The following is an 18,140-nucleotide window of genomic DNA, read 5'->3' as shown; positions in this document are numbered from 1 at the left end:
TATTAAAATATGATTTTCGTAGGTACCTTGTCAAAGAGATATATTTAAAAAAGCCGTTTATCGGGTAAAGTTTTTGGTAAATGTTATCTACGTATGTAGTACACACGTATGTGTCGATAGAACGTGTCAGACCTTTTTTCGATTAAAACAGACCTGCCAGAAGTCAGATGCAGTGTGCGGCAGTGGACCCTGAGTGGCGATATAGGCTGGATTTCGTGGGTCATGATCGGTCTGTAATATATACATACATGGATGTATTAGTGATCATGATGAATCGTAAAAGTACATCAAGTTTTCTGCAGTGTATTCTGCTACAGTCGTTGTCAAACCGTTGAAACACAAAGTTATAATATGCATATTGATTCAGTAGGTTTAACGCCAATATAGGTATACCGTAATACTGCAAATAATATTGTGTACTGGAGCCAGACGTACGATTGCTGAAGCGTTGATATAGTCAGAATCTTCTGCGTTGGAAGACTCACTCAAAATTACACGCGCATGATCATCTAAAATGCACAACATTCGGAGATACTATTAACTTATTCTGTCGTACATGAATTGTTGTTTGGCTCAATGAAACAAAATAAAGAACATTACATACTTTACATGCGATCTATTTCGAAATAGTAGACGTTTACATGCTAATAATATATAAAGAGAACTAGTTCCTATCTTTTTGTTCTCAAAAAACGGAACATACAGGGTAAGGCATGCATGTATCTATTTTTTTTTGCGTTCTCCGATTTTTCAGCTATTGAAGTCGAAGAGGGGTCTGTTTCATAGGCGCAAAGACCCTCCCATTCTTCGTCAAGGCGATTTTTCGACTTCAGATGATCCTCCATGTACGACTAAGCAATCGAATGAAAAAGAAAAGTGACTCAGAGTTTAAATCGGTAATCAACTTTTAAACAACAATTAAGACGGATATTATTGTTTACTTATATATATATATATATATATTAAACCACACGATAATGCTTTTGCTTTTGGATTGTCGAATGGGGCTCATAAGTTACTATTACAGAAACTTAACCTAAATGCGCGAAATATCGTGTACCAGAAAAGTGTACTTACCAAGATCATGTGACCGGTAGAGATATCCATGTTCGGAGCCACCGGTTCCTCGCTCCTGCGAGTGAAGTTAACGGACAGCAGATTTGTGAACATTCGACTTACGTCATTAGTAATATTTGCCGATATTCTAAATCGAACTATTTAAAATATTTGTACGAAACGATGAACAGCGAAAAATTGACTAAACCAACCACGAAGATGTCGACGAACGCGAGCTATCGTGTGACTGTTGACTGGCGATCTTCACTTTCTTGGGAGAACCCTTGTCCGGCGCTCTGCCAGCCTCCATAGCTGCAGCTAATGCGCCTTCCTTACCACTTCCTGAATCGACCATCCGCTGTCGACACAGATCCTGCATTACGGATAGTAAACACACATTTAAGAACAATAGAAATCAATTTTAGGTTTTGTATCTTAAAAATACAATACCAGATATTTTTTGTATACAAACACAACAAGTGAAGTTCGCATTTTAGAGGACGATTCTGTGTGCGGCGAGGAAAGCGTTTAACAGACCTGGTCGACCCACCTCACTATGGGGTTTGATGCGTATAACAGTTTGATGCCTAGTGTGATAGTTACCAATAAAACGAGTTCGATTTCGCTCACGTCTTGGGTAGACCCTTAAGCGATATTCTATCAAGTACAAAACATTTGAAATATTATCATTATTATTTTCATGATCAACTACCGGACCGTACGTGAAGGAGAAATATTACAATAATTCTAAATTATTCTTGCTAAAACCGTCGTACCTGTGTGACCATGCTTACCAATGTGGAAGCCAACTGAATTTTGATACGTAACAGGTTCACGCAATTTCAACACCGTAGTAGTACCTGATAGTCGAACTTTGCAAGAGGGTCATCCTCGCCGTTAAGGCCGTGCAGTTTATCCCTGCTGAGTTGGTGCCTTCGGACTATGTAAATAACAGAGATCGCGAGCAGGACGCCGACCACGGAACCGCAAACCACGAATGTGAAAAGGAAGAGGTCATTAGACCTGGGGGATATCACCTCATACTTGACTCTTTCGCCAATGCCCCCAGAAGAAATCGACAGATTTGTTGCACGGAGAATTTCCCCGTTCTTGTCACCTGTAACAGAGATACAATGTCATTCGAAATGGGTTGACATTACAAACTAATACACCATGAGTATTCGTTATCTTGTGTTGTCGCTAAACAGGAAAGTATTAAGAGACGTTTTAACTTTTAAGCTAGTCAGAGATTAGCTGGAATTGTCTTGAACATTTCAAGAAGCTGACATAAATCTTTTATAAAGACGGATAGATTAAATACGTCCAAGCAAACACAGTGATCGAAATAGCCCGACTCAATCGAATAGCAATAGAATAGCATAGAGGAGAACTTCTCAGTTTTTTCCTACCAACTAAACGAATCATCTCGGAGGCGTTCAGTCCTTTCTCATTGGGCAAGAGCTTGAAGTCGACTTGGCTGCCGTTGAGGCGCACCTGTGAGATAGTGCCAGTGGGTAGACCGAATATTTTCTCAAGAGCTAAGGCGAGACGGATGGCGTCGTTATCTTTCACAGTCGAACTAGCAACGACATGTGATCACAGCATATAGTAGCAATTTTAGTAAAACGTTTGTAATTTGTTAGCATTAGCAACATTCTTATCAACAATCGAAATGAAGAGCTTCGTAGAGCCTAGAGCACACAAAGCTTTTCCCAGAGTGTACGCTTAGCTCTAATACATAAAATATTTTGTTAAATATCGTATATAATAATAGAGTAAATAAATAATCTCTACTATATAGCTAGACCTTGATTTTTTAAAACAAAACGGAAACGCACAACCCTATGCACAATAAATCGCCAGTAAAGAAGTACTTACAATTACAGGTCACAACATAAACTGTATTTGCAGTTAGAAAAATGTTCAAGGGCCATAACCGATTAACCGAAAAGACCTATCCGAAATTGTGTATACGCACCCAGTATTGATATTCTTGACGACAAGATAGGCTGTATTAGCATCGATTGCCTCAACTCCCCGATCGGTATGGTACGGGTCGAGAGGAGCGACTCCAGCTGCATGTCGCTCAGGTACGCGACTCGGTGGAACGCCAACTATTTCGATTTCACGTTTCTGACCATTCTGGTCTGAAGTATACAGACGAATACAGAGCCACACTATGAGTTTATATGGGCTTAAAGATATAAAAAAAAGCGGCTAAAAAACAAGGAAATTAAAAAGCTAATAGAATAATAGAACTAAATTTGAGGGAAAGTAGATTAAGAAGAAATACACGTATGCTCAATAGGAATGAATGGCACAATGTTGGATGGACATGATATTGATACAATGGTATTTACATTCCTTTTTTTATACATTGTTGTTGGTTCGCTTAAGTGTGCTTACTGATTTCGTTGAGCGCTTCGATGAGGTCATCCCCGTCAATACTTTTCTCTGAGAGCATCTTCTGCTGTAATCGACGCATTTCCTTTTGCTAATGAAGCAAAAAATGAAGACCACATGTGTAGAGCCAGGCTTTAGTTAGATAGCATATAACGTACTATGATATATCTCTCAAATCCAATATAGGAATCTGCTCTAAAGATTTATTCATAGTAGATCTACGAACAAAGTGACTATCTCACTGTAAGCGGTGTTGATGGGCGCACAATGAAGAGTTGAAATTAACTGCTCATGTCAACATGCCTGGTTTTCCCAATTACGTATAGCAAGAGGATTACCTTAACGTCCTGTTTGGTTTTAAAGCGACTCCTGTATGGTGTTGATTTAGTTTATTTCTTCGAGTCGGAAATAGAGCGGATTTGACAAGAAAACAAATACGGAACCTGCAACGCTAGTCCACCAACTAGTGTGACTTAAATGCCATTTAGGTAAAAAAAACGTGCCTTACGCGTGAAGTCCGCTTCTCTGTACTTACATACTCCCTTTCATTTTGACCCTCCTCAGGTTCGTGGTAGTAGTAGCCCGGCCCAGGCTTTTTCGTGTCCAACCTCATTGGCCTAATGAAAGGGTCCCCTCTTACTCGTAACTCTCCAACTAAATCGGAGTTATCTGGTGCCCTTGACATTAACATATCCAAAGGAGTTTCCTGATCGCTGGGCACGTTATTCTGTTCATCCTGATCGCTTTCTCCAGCTGACGACAAAGCTATCGACTCGGGGTCTTCTAATGAAGAATAATCGTTTTCTTTATTGCGTCGTCGGAATATTGCTTCTGCTTTTAGATTCTGCTCATCATCCTGTTACACCAAGTCAAAACATACAATAAAATACATATAATAGAAAATAAACTAAATAACTATGTATCGTTAAGTAAAAATAGTCGAAAAGAAATATAGACCCAAATGTATAATGCCTTTGCTGGCAGGAATGTCCAACGAATCAAAGTTCATGAATGAAGTTTTGAAGCTTCGCGCAAATGGGAACATTACAACGAATGGAAAATTTACTGTGAAGTTACTCGTTATAATCCGAAAATTCGGATCTGTTCTTTAAGATACTAAATCAAAACGGTGCCCAAATTAACGGAGATGAGCAAGAAAAGGAAGCGAGCATGCGAACATAGGCTGAATGGCGTATTGAACCTTCACACAACAGATTTACACATAAGTTGGATAGTAAAACTAGACCAATTAGCAACAAGCATGATCGTTAACTTATAAGTGTGACAATTTTGGATTGCGCTTGCAATTAGCGTAGGTGAGAGACGGCAGTATAGAAACATGAAATCAATGTTTCTTGCAACCCGATCAGGAAATCTGACTGTGAACTTCTGAGAATGCATGAGAAAGAGGAAAGGGGGCGTTGGGTAATTCGAGAAGCAAATATGCAGATTTCATAGAAAGCACACACCGGTAAAGGCCTCTCAGTGATTGTGCAGATACTACAATTCTGAAACAGTGTTAAATACATGAATGCTTAATACTTAGGCCTTGCACATAGTGTTATGGCAACAACTGCCGAAACGTGCCGTGCAAGCATGTGCCTAAGCAGAATAAGTAAATCTGGACAAGCCTGCTAACGAACGGTTGCATAGGCCGGCTAATGACAGACATTACCCATCCTTTAAATGTCTGCGGTAGTTAAAAAAAGGCTGAGTTTATTCTGATTCTCTCTGCCTGCATCTTGCGATTTCCAGTTCCGCAGAGCTGACAAAACGAGTTTAGTGTAGGAAATGCCGTTTTTTAAGTGTTGTATAAACAGTAGCAATGACGTCGCGTTGCATGTTGTAGGACTACTTGGTTAACGTTTGTTATTTAAGGGAATCATAGTTATGTGCGTGTCCGTAAAAGGGGGACTTGGATAACTTGTTTGCGGAGGCTAATGAGTTACTTTTATCCTATGAAGACGACGAGGATCGTTTGGTCGTTGATGTAGAGACGATGCAATTCGTGGTAGCTCAAACACGCTTAGATGAATTGTAACTAAAGCGAAGTGTTGAAGTTTTTATGTAAATTTGGGTCGCCTTATTGAATGCCCAGAAGTGGCGGTTGGGTGGGCGATGCGCTCAACCTGAATGTCCCCATTCATTATTATTGGTACAATACTCTCGTGATATCTATAATAGGCTAATTTTATAAATATGTTACAGAGCAATATCAACTTCGGAGAGTATATAGAATTGACTTGTTTTATTCGCTTGCTACGTCCATATTTTTTATGTGCAATTGATTCTTAATGCGACATTGGGAAAGCAAGCTTATCTCGTCAATTCTTTTGCAGAAGCTTAGTCTTTCGCTGTTGATATCTGCGTCTAGCTGCAATCTCATCATTTCCATGCTGAAGGTTCTCAGTGCAGAATTTAAAATTTTCTGCTTTAGCGAAGTTTTTTTTCTCTAAGCAACCCGAACTCTGTTAGTACAGGAATCGGGAACTCGGACCTTCTTCGGACGGCAAGAGAAGAAACAACGTGCACAGTACGTTAAGGTCAACGGTGCTATAACCCTAGCAACGTTCTATGCTCGGATGAAGCGTCCATTTATAACTTTTCCTCATTGAGATTGTGTCGAAAGAGATTACAAAAAATGCTTGTTATTCCACGTTGCAGTAGTAATTTCATATTCTATAGTTTCATCTCGTGAGTGAAATAAACAACGTTGTGTTATTAAATCATAACTTCACTGCTGTAATATAGATTTCTGCCCATCTATCATACATAAGTCTGGAGTTATGAACGCTGTACGTAGTAATAGACGGACACAGTTAAATGCTTCTGCGAGCTTGAGCTGAATCCGATTGCGTGCCTTGGCTAAGACGGTTGACGGAATTTATAGTTTCACACGATTTGACGTGGCATTGAGAGCATAAAATATTAATACAAAACAAACAACTTGGTTAGTCAACGGCGTATACACGATTGGATGTTCTGCTTATGGAATACTGATTTAACGTATAATAGGTGTGTACTTCTTATGTTTTACAGGTATACAGGCAAAATATACTGAGATAGCTTTAAATCGAGAGATAGAATCGTTCACATGAATATGCTGAGTTAAGGCCGCAAATGAGACAAGAAGAGAAGAGGTGGGACACTCTCATTTTAGTAATACAAGCTCAAACACGAGTGTTTCAAAGTTAAGCGTGACGAAATAATGAATAGCAAGTGATACCAGAACATCAAAGTGTGCATGTCATCAAAGATACTTAGACACATATTTAATAGGTATAAAGTGTGCATTGGGAAAAAGAGAGGCCAAGACCGTGTTTGCTTGAGCTGGCAACCAATGACCCATTTGCGCATTTTCAGATGAGCTCAAGTTATTGTTCATTAGAAATATCTTTAGTTAAGGCCAGCGGATACTGACGTGTTATTCCTATTCGTCCGTTCATGTGAAGGACCAATCGTCCGTCACTGCCTATAGCTGTTAAGCAGTCCCAAAGTAAACATCGGCATGACAAGAAGAACGGGGCAAACGATGCTGATCTATTAATCGCTGGTGGCCATTCTTCGGCTAACATGAGGTGAAAAACTTGTGTGTTTAAAACGTTTTATGTGTTTCCTTTGGCTTTCAGTGCAAGCCATTCCTATAATCAAATATTATCGAGGCTTCTACTCACTGATCTTCCTACACCAATTTATGTATATTTAAGTTTACCAAGAGAAAAGTGTGCTCAACTTGAAACAACAACATAAATAGACGCGGCCTTTCATTTCTTGCAGAGCTGGCAGTTAAAATATTATCTACACTTTACATACATAGAGTAATAATTTTACGGACTCGCGCTGGCATTAAATCCTTGCCAATTATTTGTTTAGTGGTATCGGTGCGTTTATCTACCTAGGGGTTTTGTTGAAGAATAAGATTCGAAGAGATCACACCTTTTTGCACTATGCACATTTTTTAGATTGCAAGTGCCTATCTTACGCTAAAAGGTTTTAAGGAACTGAATATTTTTCTTTTCTGCCAATTCGTTTCCTAAATTAGGACACTTACCTCAGAAATTTCCGTTTGATCTTGATCATATTGCTGCATCAAGTTAAGCAACAGCTCGAGATTGTCCGTTTTCGGGTCCTTCGTATCAGCGTGCCGATCGTCGTCAGACCATATCCATTCGCCGATCGGTCGACTGCGTTTCTCGATAGGATGTGGTAAGTTCCCAACGATGCCCTCCTCATCTTCAACGTCGTCAATTATTTGGTCTGCAAAAAACGTCGACAGAAAGATTGAGTTTCAAGAGAGAGAGGGAGAGAGAGAGAGAGATACATAAGAAATGATCTAGAGTATGTGTTCCATAATTGATTTTATGCTAGAATAGCATTAGAATGTTGCAATGAGTTTTGCAGGACAATTATTGACAATAATTAGCTTAGTACATATCACACTTTAGTGTAGCCTCAATATGTATGTAGTGTAGCCTCAATATGTAGTATACTGTGTTACTATTCATTGTTATCAAGTATTACTATCAAGAGCCTAATCTAAATAAACGGCTAATCAACTCAATACATTACTATGTTCATAACATTTATGTCGTTAACCCCGACACTAGCAGCGTGCAAAGAGACGAGGATAAGGACAACTCATAGTTTGCGTGTAAGTTATGCCTCGCGATCACCTTCATAATTGAGGGCGAACTAGTATTTTGATCCTGGTAAAACTTCGATCTCGTTCAGTAAGCTGATCAGATCTCGTTGCAAAGACCCCCCCACTACGAACCTAATTTATTGTCACTATATTTCTTTGCATGTCACTTGTAACTTTTATATTCTCTCTTATTGTTGTTTGGATTCCAGCCTATTTTTGTACTTGCTTAAGCAAGAATTTCATTCAAACAAATCTTTATTCCCACACCTCTATCAAGAAGTAAAAAATACTCACTGTATCATTACAAAGCTATGTTTAAGTTTTATCTGAGTAGTTGATTCGGGCATAACCACATTGATTACCGAAGTACGGGCTAACTATCACTAAATATTCGAACAAAAAGTTACTTAGGATTAAAACTTAGTTCTAAGCAGCCGTATGATAGGTAAATCATTCCTAGCTTTAAATACTTCTTTGTCTTCAGCCCGCAATTTCTTTTGTTACTGGTCTTCAAGCCAATTTTTCTGCCTGACTCTCACCACTGCGCAACTGTTGGTGCTTGTATATCCCATCAGTTAAACTGCTACGGCCTCGCCAGAGGTTTTCCTGAACGTCGCGTGCAAAGCGATTATCTTCCTGCTCTTCAAGGTCATCTTTGCTGTCAGTAATCTCGTCTACGTTGGCCGCGCGTGTCCTTTTGTTCCCCGACTTGCTGCCATCATCATCTTTGTCTTGACCCTTGCGCGTAGCTTCCGGTGGCAAAAAGTCGTTCCCGATAGCTCCGTTATTGTCACTAATGCTGCTGCTGATGCCATTTCCGCCGGTACTTAAACCTACGCTAGTGAGCGCTTCAAGCCGCCTGAGCTCCCGCTCAGGGTCGTGGCCTTCAGCGGAGGGCGTAGCCGATACCAGCGGCGGTGTGAACACCTAGACTCATGCGACAGGTAATGCGTCCTTTAATAGTGATTGTAGGTGTAATACGCGCTATTTAGAGTAAAAAAGCGCAGGTTAATTGGAAGAGAAGGAAGATAACTAGTTGTCCGAGTATATAGTAGGCTTTAGTGTAAATGTTTTCTTCAGTAATATTAAGAGCATTATTGACCTTAGGTGTGTATTATAACGAGACAGGTCGTCTTTATGGCTGTTTGCAGTTGTAGCTGCAGGTGTTCACACATGCTAACCAACTGGTCTCTAGCAAGCTATCATGAATTATAACATTACTGGATATATTGCCCATGTACTAACAGCACAGTATTTGGTGTATAGACTACTAGTTGCAGGAAAGGAATACTAAGGCGAGCCACGCCTTGGGTTTCGTGCTTGCAAACTATGACGCGTTATTGATTAATGGCTTCGAGGAACGTCATAGGTTGAGTTAGGCCTAGTCCGTACTAGCCCCTCTTAAACATGTCGGTTAAATTATGCTATTTAATATATGCGGCAATAGACACAATGCGGATGGATAACTATATTGATAAAGCAAAGAACGTTAAGAACCTCATCGGCGAACGTGCCAGCGATCTCGTAGTTAGGCCGCAGCCGGGGGCGACCGGAGGACCCATCGTCGATGAGGAGATTAGGTGTGAAACTGAAATGTAAAATCAATAATCTCTCATAAAACATATCCGTTTATGCTTTACATTTTCCTATTGCCCACAAATGGCACATCGATTATTTAAAATAGTTTATACTAAGTATTTACTAAATTAAACCCTAAATGCTGAGAGCGCCATGGCGAGCAGGTCTCCAGGTAAAATTCAAATGCAACGTCCACCAAACTGGTTTCTAGCGAAATCGATAGGTAGCATGTACGACGCAGTATGACAGTTGAATTCGAACTAAGTAATCGTTAAACAAATTCAAACAACAACTGCTGGCTGCGCCGATACTCAAATCTGATCGCACGTAGCCAATATTCTGCGCTTTATGTATCCTATTCCAGTCTACTTCGCTTTTTCTAACTGGAAAATTCGATATCACCTAGTCGACATTATCAGACATAATTAGCCTATTACAAGGACCACAACAGGGCTTCCCAGCTTTTTGTCCTCAACCTTGATCCCACTTCACTGCCCAGGTAATATTGCGAGGGAGGAAAAGCATCTCATGAAGCTATCGAGCGTGAACGATTTGAGCTCAAGCGGTACAATATCCTCTGTTTTCCGATCTGGGGCGTACCTGCTGATCCACAAGAAACACCTGGCAAGAGGTTCCGATCGCGTTTCCGTTCGAACCAATTCGTTTTATGTCCTCTCTGTTAGTGCTAAGATTGTGTCTCGCCATAAAGAAGAACGCCGTATACGACCACTGTAGCGAGATTGGCTTAGTAAAGGACGCAATTCAGCGGCTAAGATCAGGTTAAGAACTAATCCAGAGAAAGCCTTGCAACACACGATGCATTTTTGGGCCGAATAAGATCGGTAAAGATTGTATGGAATAAAAATGCCCAGCGGTTTGACAGCAATTCTACGTCACCGTTGATGGCGGTTGGGCAATAAATAATTTTCCTTTATGCAGTGACTGTAGTACAACAGCCAGAGAGTGATTTCGCTCGAGAAAGTGACCGTCCGCTGCGCATCTTCAGCCAACGAATAGTCCGTGATTTTCTTACGCTACCTCTAGGTTTTCGTGTATGGTGCAGGAAAGATTTCCGTGAACACAATAGACACAGAGGACAAAGGAGAACGAAATTGTCATCTTTTTCACACTTGAAATACTTTCTGATATTATGCACGGCATTGGTATCCTGTTAATATGTAGAAAGTAGGATCAGTAGGGAATAAAAATATCTAATGGCTGGTGTGTTGCCATTGCGATCGTTTTACGGGTGCTAATTCTGCCGCTGTGGCCTGTTGTAGGCACAAACTTTCTGGTGAGCCCGTTCCAATACAAGTATACTTACCGTATGAAAGCTTGATCTGCAGGGTCCACATTTGATAGCTGAAGAGTTACGTCACCATTCTGGAAAGAGGTGATCAGAAAGACAAGATAGAAGGACACAGTTAAAGCGGAATACTGCCTGGATTAAGCGTCTTGCCTTGAGGTGTTTTCTAATGTATTCACTGAGGCAGCAGAGACTGCTAGTTGTTTCGTTCTTTGAACGGTTTATTACTAATTAAAGCACAGCATTCCCGTTGTACGCGTATAAATGAAACCCAGTTTAAAACAGGATTTTTTCATCAGTGCTTATACAATAGCTATTTCGAGGTGGAACACTCTTATTGCCATTGGTCATTTGCGTTCCTTCCCTAGGTTACTTTTTGAAAAATAAAAAATGGTCGGCTCTTAGAACTTACGCAGAAGACAAACACGGTTTAGTATACTCTTCAAGGCTGAAGTGCTTAGAATGGCGGCGCAATGGATGTTCCGCTGTCTCTTTTTTTACTTTTTTGATTTTTGAAAACCACTCTCTGGAGATTGTCTCCAAATTTTTTTTGTGGTCTACAACGGGCGACTCTTGGCATCAATAAACGGGAGCATGTTACATTAATGACAAATATTCGTCACAGCATCATCTTACCGAGCTGGTAGCCAGTAGTGAACCTAAAATAATTAAAGCATTAGGGATTAACCGTTCACTAGGTAAGTTATAGGTTGGCTGTGCGATGGCGAGATAGTCAAGGCCGGTAGTTGGTTCGAGGGAATTGCATTCAGTCTGATCCTAAACACAGATTTCTACGATTGAAGTTACTTTTTCCAAAGGTCTTGACCAAATTCTCTGCTGTTCAAAGCGAAGCTGTGCATGGCTTGCATGCTAGAGTTGGTGACTTCTTCGTTATAATATATATATATATATACATGATGTACTTTTTAATTTGTTGTGAATATATATATATATTTTTTTATTAAGATATTTAGAAGCAACGAATTTATAAATCTAAGTTGGAAATTTTGTTGTGATTTTTAGAACTTGACGATCTACACACACACCCACACTCAAAACAGGTCATTCCATAGAGCGCATTTAGTTATCTCTAACGTGCGACCATTTACGTCCAGTCTAGTCACTACACCCTCGTTTTCACGACCTACATGTGGTATGCTAGAAAGAAAACTACCTAAAAAGTTACCATCGAGTTCCTTTTATTGGCATGTCCCACTAAAGCAGATTGAACTCAACGCTTCATGTATGCCAAACTCCACGAGATTAATTCAACACAGTGACCTCACAAGAAATTGTTTAAAGCCGTTCGTATCAACGACCAACCGCTCGTTACCACCAAAAAGATATTTTCTCGACCTGCCCGCTCCTAAACGGTATATACACGGTCCATTATACCAAATTACCCATGTATCTAGCTACATAAACGCGTCATTAAATATAAGCGTAGAGAGCCCGCTGTAGAGGTTCTATGTACCAAATCTAACGAACAGGGTGCATTTACACATACATCCCGAAGCAATACTCTTCTAGAAGCCCTGAAGGTAGCAATGCAAAGATATGGAGCCTTGGTTAGCAAGTGCGCGCCCATAGCAATGTGTTCCACAAGGCTACAGCAGGACGTGCTTTTGTAGCCGGTATTACTGGTCAGTGCGTTTTTTATGAGACTAATGAAATAATATTTGTGCCTTTTCAAACTGCGCCGATCCCGTTTTGTCTACAAACAGCCCAGAGAGAATTTAAATCCACTCACTCATGAGCGCCCTTTTTTGCAGTAGGCGGCTTATCCCAGTTCACTTGAGGTTCCAAGTTTTATCGGCAGGTACGTTGGCTACGAACGTATTGCCTGTATATATGGTATGGCCTAGCGAGCTATACTTAATTTTGAGTACTATCAACCGCGTAGTTAGATTTTGGCCTTTTTTTTTTAACAGCCTTAGTCGATATAGGGGTATTTGTTTTTCGTATTATATAAAAGCCTCTTCAACGACCGAACGCAGAGTAGAAATAAGACAATCGTTCGAGTGGAGTCGGTTTTCATACGGAGAACGGATGCGACCAAATGAAGTATCTTAACCCTGGGCAAATCCGAAAAACTCAATACAGTTCAAGGATTTCTAGCGTCAAATCCGGACGTGCTATATGGCTACATTTTTTGAACCCGCTTAAGGGTTTCAGGTTAATTGGACTGTGGAAAGGCTTGTAAGAAAATAGTTTTGGATAGGACCTCTATGAGAGGTCTTTATATATAAAAAGCACGCTCGTATATCGACATATAGGGATCGCGAAGTGGGAATAGGCATTAATACGAATCTATCTGTATTCATAGCGCTCAAATCGTTAGTACAACAAGATTTCTATAAAATCACCTGGGCCGCCCGATGACAAAATTACAGTAGGGACCCATCAACAAGCGGGATTTCACACGTATCAGCACAGGTGTCGATTATCTAGCTACGAACCCGGGCGTGCGATCCTCACGGCTCCGGTGGTAGCAAGTCTTCGAAAAGGTCCCAGAGTTGTGAGGCACCGCACACGCCAGAGGGGTCGACTGAGAAAGAAATTTCGCAAGCATTGGCATAGATTTTGCAACTTGTCGTGCATTTGTCTAAGAATCAGCCATTAAAAACAGTTGCTTACAATAGATAGAACTAAGGTCACGTAAAGAAAAAACATGGGAGAGATTCCTATTGCACTTAAGAGGTGTATAGCCTTGGATAGATAATCAATACTGTAAAGGCAACCCGCTGGCCTAACAGGTCAAATTTACATTACCGTTTAGCGATCACTGTGATTGGTAGGTGGTCGAGTTTGTTGTGCAAGGAGTAACACAATAGGCCGATATCTTAAGCCACTGCTCTCGCTGCCGATGCTGGCTAAACGAAAAGCAGGTTAAAAGCGGCTTCAAGGAATAGAGGAACTTGAATCGGTGTGAGTTAGCCATATACCGTAAAATACCGTCATCACTATAATTCGCGCTAATTCTCTGGAGATCTTCCTATTCGCTGCAACTAATGATTGATTTACAGTGTCCAATACAGGCTTCACTAGTGTGGGGTAGAGAAGAGTTTACGTCAAGTGACGCTCAAGGTCCGTATGTACATTTGATGGAAACGTGCGTGCAAGACTGTACAAAAACTAGCCAGTAAAAGACCATAATACAAATAATAACACTATATCATGCGTAATACACATACGGCTAGAGCTTTGAGCATATACCGTCAAAGTAGGTCGTATTCTATATCTTAATGGAAAAAAATACAACTCGATTTCACAAAACAGATACGTTCACCGCCACCGTGCATATGACCTATTTTTGCAAAACTTTTTCACGCCTATTTTGATTCAATCAAGTCAACCAAAGCTGTTATGAAAATTGAGGTTTTCGACGCATCTGCTGTATTAGTCCCACGGATATCTCTAGAAACAGCCAGTTTATCTCTGCCCGTCAATCATTTATAGTGTACGTACGGATATATGCCCAAACGTTCGGCTTAGTAAACACTAATTGATAAGTGCATGGCCAGATAATGATGAGCTGTGCGGCTTCGACAATGCGATCTGCCGTCTTTGCACAGCCTACAAGGCTCCAAACGAAGGGCGAAAACACTCCCCAGGTGAGCTGTCCATTTACTACTCCTAAGGTCATATTTAGGTGCGTACATATAGTGTTTTCCGCAGTTCTATACAACGTAACAAATATCCAAATTCACTTGTTAATCCTAACCGAAAAATTACACCATCCCACACAATGTTAAGGTTCTTTACACTGCGCTGTTAATAACAAGTAACGCAAAAACAGCTCAAGGACCTCCGACACCATTATTGATTCCTACTAAATTAGGTGGTAATAATAGATCGTCCACTTCAGCGACACAAGCGCCATCACTATGCTTGCATTACTCGAGCATACGCAATTCAGCTAACGCCACTCTACGTATTTATATGTGTAGAACTCAACCAAATTCTAGTCAATATTTTTTGTCCGATCCCCATCTTTATTTATTACTCTTTTTCTTTTTTTGACTGTTGACTAGATCTCTAGATATTATCAACGAGAGACAAAAATAAACTTGACGACAATACTCACAATAGCTGGTAGAGCTAATTTCAATGCGTGAGCGCAGTATCCAGGGTCGTAAAGCGCCGCTGCCGCCCCCTGGCGAGCTCCTTCTAGTAGCTGTCTGACCACGCACTGTGTGTACTCATCAGGCCAACGATAGCCTTCGGACCAAAGCCGGGCTAACTCCGACTCGAGAAGTCGGATCGAAGTAGTACCGCTTGACAGACTCGACCGTTCGGGAGGATCGCCTGGTCCACGGCACACGCCGAACACGCCATCTGAATGGGAAGAGAAGGGACCCAGAGATACATGAAGACAATACAAAGAAAAAGATATGTATAGTAAGTAAATAAGCAGCAGCTATAGCGAGGACGAATACAGCAGGACACATGAAGCAGGCACAATGGCAACAGGATGCGGATAATGTTGGCGGGAGCACGGGAGACAAAAATTCATATTGAAAAGTAGCAGAGACAAAAGACAATGATGAAAACTAGAAATCATCTTAGGCTTAAGCTGTTGATCAATCGGTGAGAAATTGAATTTATTAGGTTTGTGCATTTACTCTGGAAAATGGGCTAGAAAACTGCTGGATGCATACATAAAAAGCTTCTAGGCACTGTAGCATAAGACTGTTTGAAAAGTTTCATGGAAGTTTCCGTTGTATAATACTAGTAATGTAGTAGTTTGTGAATTCATTCTTTATGAATGCCATCCGTTGTATATAGTGTTGCTACTACTCATTAGATGGGCAACATTGTTGCATATCGCTTGTTAGCTGGGAAGGACATAGGTTTACATAAAAAGATAGAAAAAAAGTAGGCTTTCAAGTCGAAGGCGCTTCCAATTGAACATATTTCGAATTTTGCTAGTTCTCTCTAATCGAACATACGCGGTCCTTTTTTCTGTAACGAGCTGTAACCAAGTTGCATATGCAGGATAGACATTGCTCGCGAAGATCGACAAACAATACCGTTTCATTGCAAAGTAGGGTAAATGAATTGTGCTCATTGATTTTTCGTATATTTTCTGTTTCGACAATATCATTTACTATAGGTTAATTCTTCTAAGACCTTTCTGCGTCGACTCGTGCAAATATTTTTTTGACTTAACTACTGCTCATATGTGGCCGAACCCAATAATGCCGGAATCAGGCACAGTCAAATTAGAACGACAAATTTAAGTTTAAGGAGCCCGCCCCACGGGTCATTCCCCTCTTTACTATAATCGGTTTTACCTCGTTATGAGCGTTGCGTGTCGACTAAAGCTGCTGATATGACCACACAGTCCCTCTTCACGAAATGAAAATGTTACCCTCGTCAGGGCATGGCTAGAGCTGGTTTTTTTGTAGGCCAGCGTTTTTCTATCGCCTCGCCGCATGAGACATTAGTAACATTCGGAAGATGCCCTACGGAAAACTTAAGGAGCGGCAGGCCTCACTTGTTTGGGATTACGTGGAGCTCCCCCGAGTTCCTCTGTTGTTGATCTCTTCACAGATTCAACATTGGCTCTAGTGGCCAATACCTGTGGCACGCACTTAACTCCAGCGAGATAGTTTGAGCGAAACGCTTTATTATTAATTTGCAATAACCTTTTGACAGCCATCTGAACGGCGGTGCAAGCATATCGTTTTGCGTCCCCCTTGCAATGTGGATGCATCATGGCCCCGTAAGGGTTGCGAGGAGACAGCCGCGACGATAATGTTAGCGGACTCTGAAATTCTCCGTGCTCCAATAGGGCGCAAATAGCAGTAAGCTTCAAGTTCTTACGCATAGTTCGTGAAGTAAAGTAACCTAACTTTATGACCTGACGCAGTGCTAGTTTAAAACGTCAGCGCGCACCTGCCCTTTAGCGGTTTCAGCAAATAATTCCACACGGCTCATGTTGCATGTTGACTACGTTGTCACCGGTCCGGCTGGATGTTAAAGAGTACCCGATGGTAGCTACTAAGCGTATTACAGGGTATTACATAAACAGTAAAGTACTTATACACTCATTGGCGCTAGGACGAAGTTTTCTAGAAATCGTATTTTGTCGGTCCGTAAATCAATGCGATCTATTTACTTTGACTGTACAATATAGCGGCTGTATCAAAATCAGTATTAACTAGTTTCTCCGGTAGATGAAAATTGATATTGAAGTGATGTCCAGAAGGAGTTTTTAAATTTTTCTTGGACGCTTCATTTTCAAGCTCGAATAGGCTATAAGACATTGACACATCCCCTTTACTGTTGGCGTAGTAGAGAGTAATTGAGATAGACTTTGTATAAAATATCTAATGATCATAATAGTAACTGGTCAATCAGCAAGCTGAAGGCTGCATGATTCGAACCCATGTGCCCCTTGGAAGAAGCCTGGGACAGAACTTGTGATGACCGTCACTGAGCCACAATATATATATATATATATATATATATATATATATATATCGTGTTTTTCATTACTCAATGAATTAAAGAGCGGCTTATCAATTTACTCTTATCTACATGGTAGTAACTATGAGGCTGGTAGTCGTGTATACGAGTGTCACAGAATGTTCTTTTGATTTAGCACTTGGTACCGAAGAAGCCACACTTCTTTAAATCTTTCTCTGCCCCCCAAACGGATTGAGGTCATAAGCGTACATTTTTCTTTCAAACTATAATATCCAGTAATATTGTCACATTTATATTCTGTTTATACTTGTTATTGTTGTTGTTATTTTGATTGCTATTATTAACCTTGTGCGCATCATAACCAGTAGACACTCGAAACGGATAGATCGCCTTTGTCCGTAGCAGTAACAAAAACAGTTCTAATAGCGGTTATTTGCTTCGGTCTACAAGTGAGGATCAAAGCGCTACTTCTTTTCTACTTACCTTGAAATTTATTCATAAAATTATAGGCTGAATAAAAGTTTTTTTGTTGGTAGTTGCCGAGCCGGTTGGATGTCTGGCCCTCCGTTACAGCTTCAGTCTTGGCAAACCCCAAGTAACTTCTGCAGCTAATTAGTAAAATCTAGTCTGCTTCATTGGCTGCAATGTCGATGTGATCAGTAAATGACCCAGTATTCTAATACTTCTTACATACAACAGACTTATCTACAATGCTGAATT

At 40.6% G+C, this 18,140-nt stretch overlaps 1 protein-coding gene across 5 annotated transcripts in view; it reads right to left on the bottom strand.

Annotated features, from left to right (window-relative positions):
• The window catches only part of IA-2 (tyrosine phosphatase IA-2), a 71,346-nt gene that overhangs the window by 5,160 nt on the left and 48,046 nt on the right, over positions 1–18,140 (bottom strand). For all 5 annotated transcript variants that reach the window (XM_022799245.2, XM_022799253.2, XM_022799274.2 and 2 more), the window contains exons 4-18: positions 15,073–15,323; positions 11,004–11,062; positions 9,599–9,689; positions 8,641–9,028; positions 7,511–7,716; positions 3,995–4,315; positions 3,463–3,550; positions 3,035–3,203; positions 2,466–2,635; positions 1,917–2,173; positions 1,269–1,429; positions 1,078–1,132; positions 704–851; positions 436–509; positions 154–231 (exon numbers count right to left, since the gene is read on the bottom strand). In XM_022799245.2, the coding sequence (XP_022654980.1) occupies positions 154–231; positions 436–509; positions 704–851; positions 1,078–1,132; positions 1,269–1,429; positions 1,917–2,173; positions 2,466–2,635; positions 3,035–3,203; positions 3,463–3,550; positions 3,995–4,315; positions 7,511–7,716; positions 8,641–9,028; positions 9,599–9,689; positions 11,004–11,062; positions 15,073–15,323 (2,516 nt within the window). The remainder of the gene's footprint in view (positions 1–153; positions 232–435; positions 510–703; positions 852–1,077; positions 1,133–1,268; positions 1,430–1,916; positions 2,174–2,465; positions 2,636–3,034; positions 3,204–3,462; positions 3,551–3,994; positions 4,316–7,510; positions 7,717–8,640; positions 9,029–9,598; positions 9,690–11,003; positions 11,063–15,072; positions 15,324–18,140) is intronic.

The sequence above is a fragment of the Varroa destructor genome, unplaced genomic scaffold (genome assembly GCF_002443255.2).
Source record: "Varroa destructor unplaced genomic scaffold, Vdes_3.0 BEIS01000001.1, whole genome shotgun sequence".
Classification (NCBI taxonomy): Eukaryota; Metazoa; Arthropoda; class Arachnida; order Mesostigmata; family Varroidae; genus Varroa; species Varroa destructor.
The sequence above is the reverse complement of the archived record's forward strand: the minus strand, read 5'-3'. Positions and strand labels throughout refer to the sequence as shown.